A 23,339-nucleotide genomic window follows, 5' to 3' on the forward strand; every position below is an offset into this window, starting at 1 on the left:
CAACACCAGCAGATGACACGGCACCCCAAATCATCACTGACTGTAGAAACTTCACACTAAATCTCAAGCAACTTTGATTCTATGCCTCTCCGCTTACTCCAGTCTCTGGGACCTTGATTTCCAAAGGAAATGCAATATTTATTTTAATCTGAAAAGAGGACTTTGGACCATTGGCAAAACCTAAGTCCAGTTCTTTCTTTTTTTTTTTTTTTTTTTTTTTTGCTTTAGCCAAGGTAAGACACTTCTGTCATGGTCGTCCCTGTTGATTGTGTATCTTTTCCTACTACACGTTTCCTTTCCAGTCAACATTTCATGAATATGTTTTGATACAGCCAGCACTTTAAGCAATGACCTTCTCTGGCTTACTTACCCTCTTTGTGGAGGGTGTCAAGGAGTGTCTTCTGGACAACTGTCAAATCAGCATGTCTTCCCCATGATTGTAGTTGTGTACGGAACCAGATTAAGAGATTCATTGTATTTATACTGCATAAATAGTGACTTGAAATGAAATTTTCAAATATTTTGAAATACACATTTTGTACTTTTGTAGAACTGTAGGCCATAATTATCCAAATTAAAATACTAAATAAATACTAAAGTTTGTATGTAATGAGTATATACATTTTTTACTTTCTGAAATACCTAACAAAAAACTGAACTTTTTCACATTATTCAAATTTCTTTAGATGCACCTGTCAAGGACTAAGGGTGACTGTAGTTTTTCAGTAGCTGCGTCAGGACTGCTGAAAAGCTCAAGTGCCCACATTAGATCTGCTCCATCATTGGCCATCTTTTAATCCTATTTGAAACATTTTCTTTCCTTTGGCTTGTCCTGTTTTTTTTTTTAATATATAAATGAATGGTGTACTTTTATTCTGCTACTTATTTTATGTGTATCATGAGTGAATGTGTCTGTTGTGTTTTGTCTTCTGATGTATTCCTTTTCTGTGTACAGTACTTTAATTCAACTGTTTTAAATGTTCCTTATAAATAGATTTGGCTTGACTTGATTAGAAGTGACTAAAAAGAAAATGGACTAGAACAGAGTTGAGACGCTGCATCTGTGTCGCTGAACTCAGTCAACATGAACAAAAAGACCAACGTTGTTCAAGTGTGAAGAAAACATTCCTGCTTCTACTACAACATCCTGGAAGCCTGATATTAGGTTACAGGGAGCCCTGACAAAAAGGAGTGCAAACAGAGTCTCACCTGGCATGGTAGAAGGGTGGTCCTTTCCTGTACAACACTACACACACACATACACACACCAGTCAGTGGAAAAAATGGCAAAAATAAAGCAAACAAATGTAAATATTCACAACACATGCTGACAGAAGTATCAGCTTGGTGGATATGTGTCCAATTTCAGACTCCGACCCCTTCAAAGATGGCATTTCCATCCAGCCCCTCCCTCTCATTACCATTGGAGCTAAGGACTGGAAACATGGTCATCAACTGTGAGGAAGCCATGGAGTTCGAAATCTGAGTATGTCTCATTGATTGCAACCAAGTTCTCCTAAAAACTGTAGCGCACTCTGGTGGCCACAATCCAAAAGCATGTTCATCACTACTCTACTGTATCCGACCACTGTGGTGGGGGTCTGACAAATGGGGGAAGGGGCTCCTGGCAGATATGGATGAGCTCTGTGTGTAAATCAGCTGTGGAACGAGAACATGATAGAGCCAGATCCAGTCTTACACGTTCCTGTTTATGAGATTAGATTTTAAGGTTCTGCTGCTCGCCTATAAAATTGTTCATGGACTGGCACCTCCCTACCTAGCTGGTCTAATTAAACCCTACGTACCAGCCCGGGCTTTGCGTTCGCAAGATGCAGGATTACTTTGTGTCCCTAGGGTGAATATAAAGTCTGCAGGTCACAGAGCTTTCTCTTATCGTGCCCCTGTTCTGACACACTTGCTTTCTTGTTCTTATGGCTAGCATATTGTGTTACTATACTTTTTATTTATTTCTTTTTTTACTCTTAATCTTTTAATTTTGCTTTTAAATCTTTTAATTCATTTTAACTTGTTTTTTTTTTTAATTGTTTTGTGTAAAGCGCCTTGAGGCGACACTTATGAATTGGTGCTATATATAAAATGAATACATTTAATTGAATTTTACTGGTTTAAAGAGAATCCAATGTAAGATGATCGGACCTTTAGAAGTCATCCCTTTTCTGTGAGGCGGAGCCTGAAAATGGACACAGGTTTGTAGTTGTGTGAGTGTGTGTCATACTCATGTCAACGCCGTACTTGGCTCCTCCCCCTCCTTTCGGCACCCACCCCTTACTGCGGTAGTAATGATAGGCTGCGTACAAGCTGACAAAGTCAGGCCGGATTGACCGGAACGTCCTCCACAGCTGGATGATTGACAGGGGCTCCTGACAAAACAATGGAGAGGATACAGAATGATGATATAATCAAGTCAAAAATGTACTTATAATCTGATAATTTCTCATGAAATGTGGCAAAATACACTGTGGTCTTTTAAACCCATAACAGCTTTAACTAACTGTTCTGTGGAATGATCTCCCTGCGTCAATAAAACAGTCAGATTCTGTGGAGATTTTCAAGTCCAGACGTAAGACGCACTTATTTTTCCTTTCATATGGCTAGCATACTGGTACAGTTTTGTTTTATGCTTTTTACTCTTTTAATTCATTTACTCGTATTAGTAATTTGAGCGGGCTGCGGCCTCAACTTTTAGTGAAGTTTAGGGCTAGTGGCCGGCGATCACCTTAGCATTTCTCTGTTTTTCTTGTTGTTTAATGCTGGCAAATTATACAGTATTTTTTGTCTTTCTGATGCCTGATTCTGTTTTTTCTCTCTGTTTAAGGTGCAGCTCCATCCAGAGATGGGAGGTGTATTAGTGTTGGCGATCCTCCTGTCCTGTGCGCCAATAGCATTTCTTGTATATTCGTCTGTGAATTGTTCTGTAATTTATGTTTGTAGCATGGCCCAAGCAGAGGGTCACCCCTTTGAGTCTGGTCTCCTTGAGGTTTCTTCCTCAGAGGGAGTTTTTCTTTACCACTGTTGCTCTGGGGGTTGGTAAGGTTAGACCTTACCTGTGTGAAGCGCTTTGAGGCAACTCTGTTGTGATTTGGGCGCTATATAAATGAAAATAAATGGAAAATTAAATATTAAAATATGTGAACGGAGAAAGGCCGTTTACTATGCCAACCTACAGGGAATGAAAAACAAACCAACCCTGGACTTGTGTTTTGGGGTTTGGCTATAATCTGATGTTCTTACATTAAATAAGAATCTGTTCAACAACATGAAACACCCTGACGCTGAAGTGTCACTTTTGTTGGAAGTAAACTCAAAAACAGTTGAACAGTTTGTAACTTGACGCAGTGAGCACGTCACACACTAGTAGGGGTGATTACAAAAGAACGCTGTCTAAAAGCAGGAAAGAAACATAGCCTGTGAGCGCTGGAGGAGGTAGCTATCAGATGACCAAATTTAAGGAAGCAGTTTTCATTCAATCCACAAAGTTTATAAATGCATAAGGGTGTGACGAGATCTCGAGCCATGAGATTGTTATATTACAACCTAACAATATCTGTGGATGAGGTATAAAGCAGTGTCGGTGCTCGCCCGTTGCTTTCCAGCTGCTCTGAGAGCTTTATTTTGGAAGTCTCTTAACTTTTCAGAAGGAAATCGCCACTCACGAAAAATCCAAACGGGTAGAGCACAGTGTAGCATGCACTTTCATTTCACACAAACCAGACAGTACATGTGTTGAGAAAGAGGAAAGGTGAGTGGGTGAGTGAGTGAGTGAATGAGTGAGTGAGTGAGTTGCATCCCAACTGCTCAAGTCAGCTTCAAGTGGCCATTCAAGGAACTGCAGGATTTTCCAGACGGCAGGTGGTTGGGGCTTGTACATAACGTGTCAACTAAATAAATAAACAAATAATGACTACTCTTATGAAAAACTTGTCAACTAGTAAAAATCAGTAGTAGTGAAAACCAGAAAACCTTTTACAGCAAACATTGTTCTATGTTTTAAAAAAATATTTTTTGTTATTTTTTGAAATATAACATTCATGGTTTATACTCTAATGTTAATAAAAAATTATACTTTAATATGCTACAGATATCCAGTTGGTTCATGACCATTGTTATTTCCCATCATTAATCAGCTTCTTTCAACCACCATCCTCCTTTTTTAAAAACCAGTACCTGCATAACTACACTTATATAATAATAAATATTACCGACACCAAACCAAAGCTTTGATTTTGAATTGTACCCGTATGCTTCTTTCTATGTACATGCTGATATATTCTCATGGATTTCAATACATTCAAGAAATTCCTGAATACGTTTAAGGGTGTTGGACAATTTATGTCACCAAAAAGACCAACAAAAATGACTGACAGACAGAGATAGTGAAGGTCAGTTAGACATGCAGGTACCTGGTGCTGGTAGACAGACAGGCAGCCCAGTGCGTAGACCAAGAAGAAAGTCTGTTGGTGGAGAAAGAAGACAGCCAATCACATGACAGGAGAATATAGACCACATCCACATCCTGTACCACAGAGAATAAGTCAAATCAAGTCTGGGGACACATATCAGTAGTGCGCTTTGGTACAGGCACGACACCACAGAACCTCTTTGGGTCCTGATTGGCAACCACCCAGTGAGTCAACTGGTCCATTCCCACAGGGACGGTCAAAATAAAGACAACATTTTCATCTTAATCTTGCACTGTCCGATTTTGATGAGACTGTGCACACCAAAGTCAAAGTGCACGGGTTGACGGTGAGGTCTTCTGCTTCCACATCTGATGTGTTGTGATTTCAGAGCCTTCTGTACAGAGTTATAATGAGCAAATTGTGACTGTTGCCTTTCCATCAGCTCCAACCAGTCTGGCCATTCTTATGACTGTTTTCTTTGTACTTTGCACCTTTTGGATTGATTGTCATTGTTATGCAGATGACTTACAGTTGTACATGCCTGTTCTCACCAGGCATTAGTGCAGCAGATAAGTGAAACAATCATGCAAATGATGATAAAAGCATCAAATTTGGCAGAGATACTCCTTAGACTCTCCTCTTTTGAAAAAACTGATTGGCCACTTGACTTTTCAATCGGTGGTCTGGTAGGGGTCAATTGAAGAATTGCACAGAGGTCAAAATTCAAAGATGCTCCAATCATATTGAAAAATATTCCATATTATTTGCCTGATCATAAAGATTCCAAAAAGGTATAGTTTGGACTATCTGTGGCTGAATTCTATGGAGTTACGGGATAAAAACAGCATGAATAGTGACAAAGGTCAGTGTCATTTTGTACAGGAGTCAAAAGTTAAAGTTGCTCCAATTTTGGTAAAAAGTGATGCAAATTATTGGTTGAGCTAATAGGATTAATAAATGGAATAGTGTTGACAGTGTTGAATGCTTGGTCTCCAAAGTAAAGGTCAATCAAGGTCTACGTCTACTGGATTCTATGACATGCGACATATGTTACCCTGTAACGTGATAAGTAAGGATGATACATGGTCCAAACTATTCCTTTTTAAAACCGTGTTAGCTCAACTATAATTTGCATCACTTTTTACCAAAATTGGAGCAACTTTAACTTTTGACCCATGTACAAAATGTAATTGACCTTTGTCACCATTCTTGCTGTTTTTATCCCGTAACTCCAAGGAATTCAGTCACAGATAGTCCAACCTATACCTTTTTGGAATCTTTATGATCAGGCTAATAATGTGGAATATTTTTTCAGTATGATTGGAGCATCTTTTAATTTTGACCTCTGTGTAATTCTTCAATTGACCCCTACTTGACCATTCAAATTCAAGTGGCCAATCTGTTTTATCAAAAGAGGATTGTCTGAGGAGTATTTCTGCCGAATTTGATGCTTTTGTCACCATTTGCAGGATTCCCCTCTAAATATTCTCTAATCCGCTGCAGTACATCAGGGTGGAAGTGTTAAGCTGGAGGCTTGTTTGGCAGCAGTGAGATGCTGGATATCATCCAACTTTCTGTTAATAAATAGTAATAAGACTGATATGGTGGTTATAGTTCCTGCTAGGTTGAGACACCTATATGATCATCTCTCTGTATCTCAGTGTGAAATTTGTCCAGTCTCTTTCCTTTGATGTACATAGCAAAGAGATAACAAGGATTGCTTTTTCATTTACAAAATATTGCAAAGACTTGACCAGTTCTGCCTCAGGCTGATGTCATGGCTTTGATTCATACATTCATAATGCTTTGTTTTCTAGCCTCCCACTAAAAAGCATTAAAAGACTTCAGATGGTGCAGAATGTGGCTGTTTGAATACCAACGGGGACTAAGAAATCTGAACATATTACACCAGTGTTGGCTTCATTACAGTAGCTGACTCATCATATGAGGGCAGATTTTAAGGTTCTACTGTTAGCCTCTTATGGCCCAGTCACATGGCACACAATGATTCCTGAATGAAGGGAAAAAGTAAAAAAAGTCACAATTCGTTGAGAAAAGGTGGACACTTGAAGAGGAGTCAGAAAAGTTCTCGATCTCGTCACTGTCCATGCTGAGGCATATCTGTTCTTGTTGTCAATCGAACAGACAAAGATGGGACTCTACAATCTGTGACGTCACGGCATCACGTGACCGCTGATGGAATGCTGCCATCGCGCTTTCCAAGAAACACTCTTTTGAGAAGCTGTACAAACTTTATTTCTCAGTGATAATGATTAAAGCCACTTTCAACTTACTATACTGTATGTATATTTGTGATATTTATATCAGTTTTACCTAAATTTTTAGGTGTCATATCCGGACTTCTTGTTTCGTTTTGGGCTTTGTTGCCCTTCATTAAGTGCCGTGTGACTGGGCCATAAGATCCTGAATGGTTGTACACCTTATCTCTCCGAGTTGGTGCACCAACTTCACAAAGAAAACGTGGTCGGCCTCCATAGCGTCCCCTTCGTCAGACCTGATACTGTACGACAAACTTGCTGAACCCACTTTTTGCTGAGGTTTTCGTCCTGTGGAAACTTGAAAAGGCTCAGACCTTTCGCCCTTGTGTTTGTGCAATATGCTGCGACACACTGGTCAGGCATATCGATAAACAAGTCCCTGAGAGCTGTGTTTAATCAAAGTTTCTGCCGCTAAAAAAAGTCTAAACAACGGCTGCCAAGCGTGCAAGCCGATATGGTCTACAGGCAGTGAGGTATTTCTGGTTTCGTGCTTAGCTGGAAGCTGGTCACGGGGCATGTAGATTTTTCCGTGGCGGGACGTTCAAATGTTTTATATAACGGGAGAACCGTGTCCATTTTCCCAAAACGCTTAGTTGACCGAATTATATAACCTAAGTTACATGTAATAAGACTACCGGTATGTTGTCTTTAAGTGTCATATCCACTTTAACCGGCATGTACACTGTGATCTCAGGAGGCCAGTCTGCTGTGTGTTCCAAGGGTTAATAAGAAGACGACAGGCAGTAGCACGTTTGCGCATCGTGCACCAACTTCCAGCTGGAAGTAAGCAGAGTTCTGCGAGTACTTTCAGGTCCAGACTCAAGACATATTTATTTTCTGCTACATAAGGGGACTGGTTTTCAATAGCTTTTTAATTTGAGATTTTTAAATGTTTCTGTTTAATTACATTTTTATCTGTTTTATTTTTTTATTAGCGGCGCAATGTGGTGCACCTCATTCCATGGAACAGCTGCTCGCACTGTGTTCCTGCTAGAAAGACACCGTCGCATGCACGAAACGTTGCACCGGCATTGTACAGGCCTGCCTGTCGGCGTAACGTTTCATGATGCGCTCATATGAGCTCTCCCGCCATGAGTCGCCCTGAAGTGTACGTATTCGCACTATGTGTGAAGGGGCCCTTACACAATGCCACATTCCATGGAGAATGGGCAAGGGAACCAGGAACCTTCTGCAATGGAAAGAAGCACACATAACTGTTTGGCCACCACCCTACATATCTGTTTTTCTGTGAAATGTATATTCTTTGTTTTTTTTAAACCAATGATCAAGCTATGCAGGACAATTTAAGGATTACATACATAATGAGCACATCATTTTACTTTAACTTTTGTGTTTCTGAGCGCTTCACATTTTTCCAGAGCTATGCACCTCACTACGTAAAGATCTATTGTTACAGTGTTCTTAGAAAGTGAATAGTGTGATACCTCCTCCAGGCTGAGCTGCAGGTACTCCGTCAATGTGAATGGTGTCCTTCGAACCTCTCTGATGCTTCCATCACCCTGCAGACACACTGCCGTCACTAAAACAATACAACTGAATGTCAGCAACAAATAAGCCTAACACAGATATATTATCTCAGATGAAGTTCTCACTTCATTTTGAGGGACCACCAGGACAAAAGCAGGACCAGAAACCAAAGGATGAGGGCCCGAGTCAGAGCTGGTGGCAAGTTCGGGGTCGGGGTCAGCGTCTGAGTTAGAATCAGAGTTGAGGTGGTCCTCCTGTGGGGAGGGGTCAGGTTTCTGGTCTTCTGAGTGGAACTGTGCTTCAGAGCCCTCCCTGAAAAGTCCAAATAAATCACAGTTAAGTAAAGCATTGAAGATATTTAGCACAAATGTATTATGTGTAATACTGTTTTATATGTACACTAATCTCTAACAAGGTTGGATTATCATGTGCCATCTTATTAAATCCAATGCATCACAATCAGGATTGGGAGGACGATTTCATCGTCCACCTCCGACGGCTGCCCGACATCATATGGAAGCCACCAGTGGATGCCACGCTCCCCACCCTGTCATAAACACACTAATTCCACTGTTGCTGCTAAAATTGTAAAGATAGCAGCAACAGTGTTGTCGTCTTGCCTTTTTCATGAAAAAAAAAATGGTCGTTGATGAATACATTTCATCTCGTCTATCAAAATTAACACTAGTAAATACAGATTAATTCATGATTTAACTTACATGAGCTCTTGTCAATTGTATTGTACCGACATTTATGGTAAATGCCCATCAGGGGGAGACAGTGCTCTATTTCAAGAGAACCCTGAATACAGGCTGCTGTGGGACATGATGATGACCAACCTGTTGCTTATATTAGTAGATTAGTAGGTGAGTACAACCCCTGGCAAAAATTATGGAGTCACTGGCCTCGGAGGATGTTCATTCAGTTGTTTAATTTTGTAGAAAAAAAAGCAGATCACAGACATGACACAAAACTAAAGTCATTTCAAATGGCAACTTTCTAGCTTTAAGAAACACTATAAGAAATCAAGAAAAAAAAATTGTGGCAGTCAGTAACTGTTACTTTTTTAGACCAAGCAGAGGGAAAAAAAAAATATGGACTCACTCAATTCTGAGGAATAAATTATGGAATCACCCTGTAAATTTTCATCCCCAAAACTAACACCTGCATCAAATCAGATCTGCTTGTTAGTCTGCATCTAAAAAGGACTGATCACACCTTGGAGAGCTGTTGCTCCAAGTGGACTGACATGAATCATGGCTCCAACACGAGAGATGTCAATTGAAAGAAAAGAGAGGATTATCAAACTCTTAAAAGAGGGTAAATCATCACACAATGTTGCAAAAGATGTTGGTTGTTCACAGTCAGCTGTGTCTAAACTCTGGAAAAATTTTTACGTTGATATTTTGGACACTTTTCTTATCCCATCAATTGAAAGGATGTTTGGGGATGATGAAATCATTTTTCAGGATGATAATGCCATAGAGCAAAAACTGTGAAAACAATCCTTGCAAAAAGACACATAGGGTCAATGTCATGGCCTGCAAATAGTCCGGATCTTAATCCAGTTGAAAATCTTTGGTGGAAGTTGAAGAAAATGGTCCATGACAAGGCTCCAATCTGCAAAGCTGATCTGGCAACAGCAATCAGAGAAAGTTGGAGCCAGATTGATGAAGAGTACTGTTTGTCACTCATTAAGTCCATGCCTCAGAGACTGCAAGCTGTTATAAAAGCCAGAGGTGGTGCAACAAAATACTAGTGATGTGTTGGAGCATTCTTTTGTTTTTCATGATTCCATATTTTTTTTCCTCAGAATTAAGTGATACCATATTTTATTCCCTCTGCTTAGTCTAAAAAGTAACCGATAATGACTGCCACAATTTTTTTTTCCTGATTTCTTATAGTGTTTCTTAAAGCCAGAAGGTTGCCATTTGAAATGACTTTAGTTTTGTGTCATGTCTGTGATCTGCTTTTTTTCTACAAAATTAAATAACTGAATGAACATCCTCCGAGGCCGGTGATTCCATACTTTTTGCCAGGGGTTGTAGATTTACAGTCCTCCCTTTCACACAATCACCTCCTAGCCACAATAAAGAAGTGCAGTAGTATTACTGGCTTATTTTGCAGAGATTTGCAGTCAGTTGTACTTCCAATTGTGCTGTAAATGGTGCAGCCAGCATTAAAAATATGTCAACTAAGCATAAAAAAGACTGGCCAAACTAAGTAACAAATAATACGTACATGCCCTGCAAGCAGTGGTGGGCACAGTTCCGCTAACCGCTAATTAGCAAAGCTAACATATTTGTTAGATTAGCTTTTCAGCTTATCAGCGGACCAATTAGTTTCCACTAAATTTAGTTATGACAACTTTCAGTCTGCTAACATTTTTTTTTTTTGCTGGTATAGTGAGCAAAGCTGAACAGTCAGAAACACCTGTAAAACCTAAAATCCTACATGTTAATTCCTGTGGTGTGCTTTGCAATAAACAGACCACTGTGAGAAGCTCAGTCTCCTCCCCAGTAAAATGGGGTGCAGCAGCTGCCAGCTGGTATTACAAAGAAGAAAAAAGTACCACCCACAAATTACAGTTGGCCTATTTACACTCCCATTCAGTAGATGGCAGCGTTCTCTGCATTTTGATGGAGGGGGGTGAGAAGGAAGTGATGAGAGCAGCTTATTTAAATTTTCCCATAATGCCTTTTGGCACGTGTGTGTTTAACACTCAAATCTTCAAAATGAGTGCATTACTTTAAAACTATAACACATAGCTGATATTTTCACATTGTTAAAAACAACAGAGGTGACGCTAATTTCGATAACTTGTCCAGAATTAGTTTGTTTAAAACTTTAACCATAAGTCAAAACTGCCTTGCTCTGCATGCGTCCTGCAACACGTCTGCAAGACTGTATGGCTGTGAAAATAAATGTTTTTGTCCCCCCCCCCCCACACCTTTTCCCCCCTCTCTCTGGTCACCAGGTCTCTCTTGCTGAGAAAAGGCTCATCTTAAACAGAAGCACTGGCTCGCTGTTGTTTGCGATTGCCTTTGAATTTACTCAGAAGTATCAGTAGCTCCCAGTCTACTGGAGTCAATACTAAAAGTTAGCAGTTTAGCTTTTAGCTGTAACTTTCGCTAAATCTTTTATGGTTTTATCTGTTTAGCTTTATAAAAGTTATCTTTTCAGTTAGTGGATTAATGGTTATAGAAGCTTTATGGATAGTTGTGCCCACCACTGCCTGCAAGACAACCGCATCCAGCTGATTTTACTTCACCTGAAATGGCACAGCAATCACAGAGAATATCATTCTGATATCCAACACTACTTGGGGTTTCACAGTTCTTTGCATTCAAGTTCCAGATGTTTGGCATGACAGTCTATAAATGTCCGACTGCCATCATCACATTTGCATTTCTTGATTCTCTGATTTCTGTTGAGATTGCAAATAAAGCTGTTCATTGTGCACAGCTGCTTTGGGCTTCACAAACCGTTATTTCCAAGCTGTAGGAGTTCCACATGATGGTCATTAAACATCTGATTTCCATTTCTGTTTCTTGATTCTTTCATTCAACAGGCCACAGTCAATAAACCGGCAAGCATAAACACTGCTAACAGCTAGCAGTGCTACATGTTTTAAAGTCCTGTGCCCACATCACAGCTTATCTATGGAGATCGCTAACTGGACAATGCTTACTCACCAAGCCTTCCTGGTTACACACACTTGCAAAACTGGATAAACCCATGCAACTTTCTCATTGACACATAAAACATAGCTATGCCATAAAGAATGTGACCGTAAATTAGACATTCTGGCTCGATTTTCCTTATATGTGATAGGGGAGTATTACATTGACATCATCCAACCCTAAACTCAAGCTTGTCTTTCTTTCATGATACAGTTGTCTTTTCTGGGTGTAACAAAAGCAGACGCCTCAGGTAATTTGAGTTGGACATCTCTGGTCACTCTGTAATGGTAGGTCACACTACCTGCAGGACCTCTTGGCCTCGGGCTCAATCACCAACTCTGTCCTGACTCTCTTTTTATGGGGAGAGACTTCCTCCTTTGGGCTTGGTTCCATCTCTTCCTTCTTTCCTTGATATCCATTTTCTTCTCCTCCTACCTCACACTTAAGATCGCCCACGTGTACTGGCTGAGAGATCTTGAGCAGGGTTTGACTGACAGTCTCGTTGTCCAACCCCTGAGATGACAGCGCTCCCCTCGCCAAACAGAGCAGCTCCTCATACCTGCAGGAGCAGAGGATGAGGAGGTGAGCTAACTCTTAATTTGTGTGTTAAAACAAATGGATAATATCTGAAGAGACAATACTTTCTCACCTGGATTGGGAAATGACAGGAAGTAACAGACCTCCATGTTCTGCAACAGACAGCAAAAGACAACTGACGATGACAGCACGACCGACAGGAAGAAACTTATTTTAATATTGCTGTTTGGATCTAAACTCACCCTCCCATTGACTGGAGATACTGTAGTCTGGTCGGGCTCTAGACAGGACACCTTTCCCGAAATAACCCTTCAACAGAAAAAGAAAAAAAAACAAAAACAAACCAACACATTAAAACAAGCTTCTTTAAAGCTTTTTATTAACTAAAATTGTGATGTATTGATCTCTTTCCTGCTTTCTTAATTATGATGTTGGCAACTTAACTGTCACGATGGCAATTTCAACACTCGAGATCAAACTGTTCCAGACTGGTTCCAGTCCTCAGAGAGGGCTTACGAAACATCAGCCACATGGCCACCCACCATTTTTACTCATTTACAAAAGCTGTAGTTACAAGGTTCTGACAGCAGGCTGTGAAGTAACATTCTCAAAATGACCATTTACAAACCCCTGGTATGCTAGCGTGAGCAAAGAGAATTGTTTGTAGGACTGCAACAAAACATCAATTATGTCAATGACACAAACACACTGATTTGTATGAATTTTGTTGGCGTGCTACACTTAAAACTTGGAATAGCAGCTCTTTGACGAGTTCCTTTCCAAGCTCATCACTTTTTTCCTTCTCTTAGACAGCTCATCTGATTTCTTTTGTGTCCACAAAGATTGTGATGGAAGAGGAATACTCATCCCAGACCCAAACCACAAAATTCCTGCAGTATCCAAACAACCTCAGACCAATGGCATCTATTCCAGAACCAAACACCAACATGCACTGAAACATCCAGAGAGCAGGACCTCTTCTTCCTTCAAAAGTCATGAAATGGGTGCTCTGATGAAGCAAACGAGGAACTCTGTAAAGTGCTTGAAGAACAAGGAGATTCCTGTTGTGTCACAGTAATGCTAAAACATGGCATGAAAGCAAACGGCTCTGACTGAATGTGTGGAAACGGAGGTTGGTCCAATTAGAAAAGGCATACAACTGCAACATTAGTCATTGCTTGTAGCTCTTGGTGGTGTGATCTAATGGATCATAGTTGATCCGTATGGTCCGGCATGCATGTAAACCGTGGATTAATTGCAAAGTTTACACAAAAGTGTGAAATCCACATTTATTGTCATAGTGACTTGTTTTGAAAATAATAACTGCATAAATGTCAAGGCAGTTGCAGTAAAACCAATGTGCACATTCACAGAGCCTGTTAAAAGCAGACAGACTGCCCCACCTTGTGGTCCGCTAGAGACAGCCTGCTGCGGGCTCGGCGCACTTCTACGTCCAAAGACAGAAAACATGTCCCAAATAAACAAATAGTAAACATAAAATTAAAGACCAAATTAAGGACAAAAAATTAAGAATAAACAAAAAATTGAGGACCACGAGTCCATCACCTCTTCCTTGTGCTGTTGTGAGCCAAGTTAATCAAGTGCAATGCCCAACTCGTGTATGGAGTCAAGGTGGTTGAAAGCCCACTGAACCCCCAAAACAAATGTATTATAAGTTATAAACTTAGAGCCGCCTTGTTCCATTTCTTTTTTTTATTACTTTTTATGATTTTAACTAAGGTTATTTTTTATTTACTGATACAGTTCATATTGGAATTTAACATTTAAGCATTATATTTGAATATATTATTTCAACATTTAATTGTGCTTCAAGTTTTTGTTTTTTTGTTGTTGTTTTTTTTTAATGGACAGCAAGGTGTTTTGTTTTGTTTTTTTTGCTGACCCAAAAATGATTCATACCATGAGGGAAAAATCATGATCCATTCTGAACCGTGGGTTTTGTGATCCATGACACCACTACTTCTGTGCCGATTATTTTCTTGTCCAAATCTTCAGCTGGTCATGTCACTTAAATGGTGTTCGTCCCAAACAGCAGAATACTAGTGGAGCAGATAATGGCAATGAAAAGAAAAAAGAAAAAAAAAAATCCATTTTCATCATCCATTTTGTGGTACAAGCACCAAATTCATGAGAATCAACATGTCAGCGTATCTGGTAAATCTTCATATCTGGTTGATTGACCACTTGAAAATTAATGATGGTGGCCATTTTCCAAGATGGCTACCAAAATGGCTGATCAAAAATCACTTATGACATAGAAAGTCTCTTATTTGATTAAAATTATATTGATGTCAAATTAAATTTTGTTATATTTTAAATTGTATTTATGTTGCTTGTGTTTTATTTTGCTTATGTTACAAATTAGAATGAAGTTTATTGCATTTAGTATCAATGGTTTCCATCCAGCACATTTTTAAAGCCTTAATCTCTTTAAACTACTGCATGTAGGCCTATTAAATTTAGGGTTGGCTGTCCTGTGTGGTTATTTTTAATTCCAGCAGTCCACATAGCCAAATGCAAATGTATGCCACTGAGAGTGTCATATTTTTATTGGAACACGTAAATTTAATCTGGCATGCTTGAAAACCAACAATTTTTTTTTAACTTAGATTTTATTGATTTTTAAAACAACAGAACAATTAGTACAGGACATTCTTCAAAAAGGTACAAACAAGACAAACACTTCAAATTATACTTTCACATTAACAAAAATTCCACTGGTGGCCATCGCAATTTGAATATTTGTAACTGAAGTTTTAATAAATAACTTATCTTCTCCATATGGTAAAGTTCTGTCAGTTTTTGGACCCAAGTGTTGAAAGAGGGTGGTTCCACTTGCCTCCAAGACAAGGTGATACATTTCAATGCTGTTGTAAACAAAATGTGCAAGAGGTATGTTGCAGCTCCTCCCTGCACTCCAGGGAGAGTGATACCAAGTATTGCCACTGTTAAGACCCTTGGTATTGCAACACGGAGGATCTGGTTGATTGCCTTATATATCTCATCCCAAAAGCACTGTAATTTGGGACATGACCAAAAAATGTTTGTGTGATTGGGATCCTCTGTTCCGCAATTTCTCCAGCACAAACTTGGAACATTAGGAGTCATTTTTGCGACAATATCTGGGGTTCTGAAATATCTGCTGAATATTTTCCATTTGAATTCTCTCCAAATATTTGAGTTTGTGGTTTTATGAGCAACTGAGCACACCATCTTCCAGTTTTCATCAGAGATGATTTGTCCCAACTCTGTCTCCCATCTTTGTTTTGCTTGAACAGGCTTGTTTTGAACCATAGAAATGAAAATTTCATATAACTTTGTGATTATTTTCTTATCCCCTTTGTGCTTTTGAATTTGACTTAAAAAAATGTTCAATAGGTGAAGGATCGATCACTTTTTCCCAGTCTTTGTGGGATAACAAAAAGGACCTTATTTAAAGGTATCTAAAAAAATAAAAATAATAATAATTCTTTTGAAGTTCTGACTGTTGTCTTAACTGTTCAAATGACAATAGCCCATTCTTATCTATTAGCTGATGGACATAAGTAAGACCATGATCTGCCACTTTCCGGTAGCCTGCATCCAAAGTAACTGGTGTGAAGGATTTAATATACGCAATATTAGACAAAATAGAGACATTAGTTGGAAGCTTAAAGGCAATTCTTATTTTCTTCCATATATCAAGAGTGGTTATGGTAAACCTTTAACAGGAGCATCAATGAACGATAATGCTTGCAAAGGTTCAGAACACACTGTTTGTTCAATACCCACCCATCTTGTATGATCATCATTTTGAATCCATGAAATCAAGGGTTTTAATTGTGCTGCCCAAAAGTAATATTTGAGATTAGGAAGATTCACACCCCCTGCTTCTTTAAGTCTTTGTAGTGTTTTATATTTTATCCAGGGGCACTTACCTTGCCAAATAAATTTCAAAATGATTTTATCCATTTCTTCAAATGTTGTTTTGGGTATTCCAACAGGTAACATTTGAAACAAAGAAATCTCGGAAGGACATTCATATGAATGGATTCTACCCGACCTAGCAGAGAAAGGGGCAAGGCTGACCAATGATCTAAATCCCTTTTTATGGTAGTAATTATTTTTCCGTAATTTGCATCAAATAATGCGTCCAGTGAGGAGGGAATACAGATACCCAAATACTTTATGCCTTCTTTTGGCCAACAAAAGCCACTTTGCTGTTTTGGCTCCGGTGGGATGTCACCGACAACATCTATAGCCTCTGTTTTATCGACATTAAGTTTATACCCAGAAAAATACCCATATACTGATATTTTTTTCCAGTAAACATGGAATTGTAGTTAAAGGATCTGTCACATACAGAAGAACATCATCAGCGTACAAGGATATTTTATGAATTTCATCACCAATTAATACTCCTTTGATGTTATCCTCACCTCTTATAAGTTGAGCAAGTGGCTCAATACTAATAGCAAAGAGCAAGGGTGACAGCCGACATCCTTGGCGACAACCACGCTCCATAGTAAACCTTGCAGACTGAAATCCGTTAACTCTAACAGCCGTTTGTGGTAGAGAATATATTGTTTCAATCCAATCTACAACCCCTGGCAATAATTATGGAATCACCGGCCTCGGAGGATGTTCATTCAGTTGTTTAATTTTGTAGAAAAAAAAGCAGATCACAGACATGACACAAAACTAAAGTCATTTCAAATGGCAACTTTCTGGCTTTAAGAAACACTATAAGAAATCAGGGAAAAAATATTGTGGCAGTCAGTAACGGTTACTTTTTTAGACCAAGCAGAGGGGGAAAAAAAAAATATGGAATCACTCAATTCTCAGGAATAAATTATGGAATCACCCTGTAAATTTTCATCCCCAAAACTAACACCTGCATCAAATCAGATCTGCTTGTTAGTCTGCATCTAAAAAGGAGTGATCACACCTTGGAGAGCTGTTGCACCAAGTGGACTGACATGAATCATGGCTCCAACACGAGAGATGTCAATTGAAACAAAGGAGAGGATTATCAAACTCTTAAAAGAGGGTAAATCATCATGCAATGTTGCAAAAGATGTTGGTTGTTCACAGTCAGCTGTGTCTAAACTCTGGACCAAATACAAACAACATGGGAAGGTTGTTAAAGGCAAACATACTGGTAGACCAAGGAAGACATAAAAGCGTCAAGACAGAAAACTTAAAGCAATATGTCTCAAAAATCGAAAATGCACAACAAAACAAATGAGGAACGAATGGGAGGAAACTGGAGTCAACGTCTGTGACCGAACTGTAAGAAACCGCCTAAAGGAAATGGGAGTTACATACAGAAAAGCTAAACGAAAGCCATCATTAACACCTAAACAGAAAAAGACAAGGTTACAATGGGCTAAGGAAAAGCAATCGTGGACTGTGGATGACTGGATGAAAGTCATATTCAGTGCCGTTCCAATGAGATTTATAAAGATGACTGCCTGAAGAGAACATGTAAATTTCCACAGTCATTGATGATATGGGGCTGCATGTCAGGTAAAGGCACTGGGGAGATGGCTGTCATTACATCATCAATAAATGCACAAATTTATGTTGATATTTTGGACACTTTTCTTATCCCATCAATTGAAAGGATGTTTGGGGATGATGAAATCGTTTTTCAAGATGATAATGCATATTGCCATAGAGCAAAAACTGTGAAAACATTCCTTGCAAAAAGACACATAGGGTCAATGTCATGGCCTGCAAATAGTCCGGATCGTAATCCAATTGAAAATCTTTGGTGGAAGTTGAAGAAAATGGTCCATGACAAGGCTCCAACCTGCAAAGTTGATCTGGCAACAGCAATCAGAGAAAGTTGGAGCCAGATTGATGAAGAGTACTGTTTGTCACTCATTAAGTCCATGCCTCAGAGACTGCAAGCTGTTATAAAAGCCAGAGGTGGTGCAACAAAATACTAGTGATGTGATGTGTTGGAGCGTTCTTTTGTTTTTCATGATTCCATAATTTTTTCCTCAGAATTGAGTGATTCCATATTTTTTTTCCCCCCTCTGCTTGGTCTAAAAAAGTAACGGTTACTGACTGCCACAATTTTTTTTCCGGATTTCTTATAGTGTTTCTTAAAGCCAGAAAGTTGCCATGTGAAATGACTTTAGTTTTGTGTCATGTCTGTGATCTGCTTTTTTTCTACAAAATTAAACAACTGAATGAACATCCTCCGAGGCCGGTGATTCCATAATTTTGCCAGGGGTTGTATAAATTTAGGGCCAAATTTAAACTTTTTTAATGTTTGAATTAAGTACTTCCATGAGACTCAATCAAATGCCTTTTGGACATCCAAAGATAGAACTGTTGTCGTAGTTTGACTCTGTTTTTGATGTGACATGATATTAAGCAGGCATCTTAAGTTATTCCCATAATGTCTCCCGGCAATAAAACCTGTTTGGTCCGGATGAATAATTTTAGGTATCAAGTCATTCAATCGTCGTGCCAGTATAGCTGTCAGAATACGAACATCTCGATTTAACATAGATAATGGTCTATAAGAGCTACAGTATGTCGGGTCTTTACCTTCTTTAAGCAGCACTATCAATGTTGCTTCTGAAGCCATTGTTTTGATGCTTAGTGAATAATGGTATGAATTTAAGAGAACTGGCGTGAGTTCTTCATGGAAACATTTATAAAATTCATTTATAAATCCATCCGGACCAGGGCATTTGTTGTTTTTGAGACGGGTGATTGTTTGCTTAATTTCATAATCTCGAATTGGTTGATCCAAATACATGGCATCAGTCTCGGATAGATAAGTTACATTAATACTTTGAAGGTAATCCGCTATTTTTGAATCATCAGAACAGGCATCAGAATCCTGAGAGATGTATAAAACTTTGCAAAAGCTTCAGCTATTTCATGTGGTTTAAATATACATTTATTCCCCAATTTCAATTTATGAACGATATTAGAAGATTGCCGTTTTTGTAATTTAAAAGCCAAAAGCCTACTTTCCCGATTTCCATGCTCATAATACTGCTGTTTAGCAAATCGCAAATTTCCTTCTATCTTGTCAGATAACAACTCTTGGAGTTCCTTACGGGCCACAATAAGGTCAGCAGTAAGATTAGGTGCCATTGCTCGTTTATGCTTTTGCTCTAGGTCTCTAATTTTATTCTCCAATTCTACCTTTTTAGCCATCTTTTGCCTCTTTTTTGCTGAAGCATAAGAAATTATGCACCCCCTTAAATAAGCTTTTGCACAATCCCACAGCACTATAGGTGAAAGGTGTGTTGTTTGTATCAACATAATTCTTGAGCTCTGTTTTGATAAGGGCAATGAAATCTTTGTCATTAAGGAGAGAGGCGTTCAATCTCCAAGAAATTGGCATCAAGCCTATATCCCACCGGAGCACAACTGGAGCGTGATCAGAAAGTGTAATGGGCATAAAAGTTATATCCTGAACTCTATGCATTTCAGCTTTGGGAGTAAAAAGGTAATCTATCCTTGAGTATGATGCATGTCGATTTGAATAAAATGTAAAATTTCTTTGTCTTGGGAATTTTGTTCTCCAGATATCAACAATACTTGCTTCTGTAGACAAATGTTTCAGGATCTTTCCCATTTTAGATATGGGTGTTTTAGGTGGGGGTTGCCTGTCTAGTTGAAACATTACACAATTAAAATCTCCCCCCATAAGTAAGACCAGAGCTGTACTCATTAATCTTGTTAAATACTAACTTTATAAATCCAGGTTGATCCTCGTTTGGGCCATATACATTCAAAAGGAGACAGGTATGCCATCTAACAATCCATTCAGAAGGATAAATCTGCCCTCTGCATCTCTGTGTATTAATGTTTCGGTAAAATTAACTTGTCTATGGATCAGTATTGCAACCCCTCGTCTTTTGCCAGAGCGATGAGATAAGTAATAAACCTTGTCTGCCCGGGATTTCTTCAGTTTTAAATGCTCCATATCTGATAAATGTGTCTCTTGTAATAATGCCACTTGACATTTAAAATGTTTAAGCTGAAATAATATTTTCTTCCTTTTAAGTGGGTTATTCAAACCCCTCACACTGTAACTTACAATTGTCAGTGGGCTCATAACTCAGACCTTATATGAGTATAATCAGGCATTGGATGAGTTGCTTTGGATAATGGGCAGCAGAGTGGAAGAGAGGTGTGCGGAATGAGAGTTAACAGTGGCAATATGTAAGGAAAAGTTACCCCAAACAAATACGAACTGTAAATATAAGACATCTTTGTACTTGAAGAGATCAAATCCGATGTAAACAAAATTTCTGTTGTTCTTTTAAGCAATATTAGATCCCCGAGGAACAGTGGGATCAGAACGCAGAAAACAAAATTATTAACAATAACTTGAACATCTGAAATGCAAAAAGGTGGGTTTAGGTCCCTAGCCACTATAAAAGCAGCACAAAATGCAGTCCACTAGAAGGGCTGTGTGCACTAATGGGATGGGAGCAAAACAAAAACTAAGGAAAAACAATGAAGCTCAGGCCCCTGCAGACCTGTTATAAAGTACCTTAAAACAACCAAAAATGCACAATACCCTTTTACAGAAACAAAACTCTGTAAATCACTCAACATATCTTAAAAGACAAAAAAAAAGAAAAAAAAAAGCCAAACTTAACATTACCGATACTCTATGATTCTTTTCACACAACAAACCGCTTCATCCAAGCGTTAGTTTATAAAGTAATATAGTATTCAATCACACCAAACCTTGACATTAAGGGTCGACTTCGGTGCCACAGAGGATACTGTTCTGTATGTAGTCCATGGCCTTTGCAGGATCTTTAAACTCCACATTCTCGTTCTTGAAGGTAATTCTGAACATTGCTGGATAAAATAGTCCGCAAAGAGCTTTCCGGACATCTGAAAAGGCAGCTCGAGCTTTAGCCACAGCTGTAGTGTAGTCCAGGAAGATGCTGATCCTCTCGCCATTGTACATCAGCGGGGCTTTATCCCTGGCGCGCCTTAAAATATCCACGGCATCTCCATCATAATGCAACTATCACTCGGGGTCTGTCGTCTCCTGGCTTTCTGGGAGCGAGTGTGTGGTGTGAGCGATCGATCTTCACCTCACGGTCCAACTGTAAGACCTGTTTAATAACTCTAGCCACCTCGTTTGGATTGCTGGAGTTTGGCTGCTCATCTCTGCCCATGATGCGAATGTTTCCTCGCCTCATTCTCCCTTCCATGTCTTCATACTTGTCCCATAGTGATTTTACTTCATTTTGGAGCATTTTCACCGTGGACTGAAGTGCAGTCGTGTCATCTGACCAAATAGACATGTCATTTTTCACTTCTTGCACGTCCACTTCAATAGCGTCACATCGTGTATTCACGGCAGCAGAGTTATTCGCGATGTCAGAGCGAAGTGCCTGCACCTCCGCCTTCAGAGCGTCAAAATCACTTGCCAGGGCATTCTTCAGTTCTTCTCTTATCATTTGAGTTATGTCGTCTCTCAGTGATGTTAAAATCTGTGCCCTGACATCCTCCTCACCCATCCCAGGCAGAACTGACCTCTGGGAATCGTCTCCTTTCTCAGCCTCTGCCGCCTGCAGCCTCATGTTTGGTCTGCTGTGCTTTTCAGCAGCGCCATTGTATTTAAACCTTTGCAGTTTTTCCGTCATGTTGCTGTCAAGTTATGCGATCCTTCGGTGACCCAAGTTGTGAAGTAGCAAGTTTGTAAAACAAAGTCAACAATATGTCGTCTTTGAGGGTGAAATGTCCAAAAGCCTGCAGGAGCCTTGGAGAGAACGTCCTTACGCCATCTTGGCTCACTCAAAAACTAACAATTTGACACCATGTTCAAACAAATCAAATAAGACATTTTTGTGAAAAAAAAAAAAAAGATTTGGAGATTGATTTAGTGGCATCTTGAAATCAGATGCCATGTTGGATTTTAATGATGGCATTATAATGAGTAACATATAATTTGTTATGAATATTACACAAATCTATCAAGTAACAGCATTTCTATACAAAAGTAATTTTCAAGTGTCCAATCGACCAGATTTGGTTAAGTCCAACTTTGGGGGAATCATCATGCGAAATTTGGTGCTTGTATTAGCATCTGCATGATTTTGCTGGTAAATTGATGTTATATCTGCTCCACTATATTAACTGTTATATAACAGCTGAGTGGATCCTTGTCATTTCATTGGTGCTTTGTATATCACCTGACATGGATTATTCGGCCCATTTGTGTTGCATTGCATTTAGCGTGCAATTTGGTTCCATTTAACATGCAAATTTGATTCTGTACATTTAGTACCATTGCACGCAGCAAACCCTGCCAACTAGTGGGGGCAGCATTTAGCATGCAGAGTTTGTTTTGCTGATGGACGACAATTTGAAGGAGCTACAACCCCAATTCCAATGAAGTTGGAACATTGTGTAAAATGTAAGTAACAGAATACAATGATTTGCAAATCCTCTTCAACCTATACTCAACAAAAATATAAACGCAACACTTTTGGTTTTGCTCCCATTTTGTATGAGATGAACTCAAAGATCTAAAACTTTTTCCACATACACAATATCACCATTTCTCTCAAATATTGTTCACAAACCAGTCTAAATCTGTGATAGTGAGCACTTCTCCTTTGCTGAGATAATCCATCCCACCTCACAGGTGTGCCATACCAAGATGCTGATTAGACACCATGATTAGTGCACAGGTGTGCCTTAGACTGCCCACAATAAAAGGCCACTCTGAAAGGTGCAGTTTTATCACACAGCACAATACCACAGATGTCGCAAGATTTGAGGGAGCATGCAGTTGGCATGTTGACAGCAGGAATGTCAACCAGAGCTGTTGCTTGTGTATTGAATGTTCATTTCTCTACCATAAGCCATCTCCAAAGGCGTTTCAGAGAATTTGTCAGTACATCCAACCAGCCTCACAACCGCAG

The 23,339-nt window shown here is 39.2% G+C and overlaps 1 protein-coding gene across 2 annotated transcripts in view; it reads right to left on the minus strand.

Moving 5' to 3' along the window:
• tsen2 (TSEN2 tRNA splicing endonuclease subunit) overlaps positions 1–23,339 on the minus strand; it is a 36,539-nt gene that overhangs the window by 7,898 nt on the left and 5,302 nt on the right. Inside the window, exons 2-9 of one of the 2 annotated variants that reach the window (XM_034177884.1) lie at positions 12,651–12,717; positions 12,521–12,560; positions 12,173–12,430; positions 8,314–8,500; positions 8,146–8,220; positions 4,422–4,472; positions 2,291–2,381; positions 1,210–1,246 (exon numbers count right to left, since the gene is read on the minus strand). In XM_034177884.1, coding sequence (XP_034033775.1) covers positions 1,210–1,246; positions 2,291–2,381; positions 4,422–4,472; positions 8,146–8,220; positions 8,314–8,500; positions 12,173–12,430; positions 12,521–12,560; positions 12,651–12,717 — 806 coding nt within the window. Of the gene's footprint in view, positions 1–1,209; positions 1,247–2,236; positions 2,382–4,421; positions 4,473–8,145; positions 8,221–8,313; positions 8,501–12,172; positions 12,431–12,520; positions 12,561–12,650; positions 12,718–23,339 lie in introns of both variants that reach the window. The other variant, XM_034177883.1, reaches the window with a different exon arrangement.

This window comes from Thalassophryne amazonica, chromosome 9, assembly GCF_902500255.1.
Source record: "Thalassophryne amazonica chromosome 9, fThaAma1.1, whole genome shotgun sequence".
NCBI classification, from domain to species: domain Eukaryota; kingdom Metazoa; phylum Chordata; class Actinopteri; order Batrachoidiformes; family Batrachoididae; genus Thalassophryne; species Thalassophryne amazonica.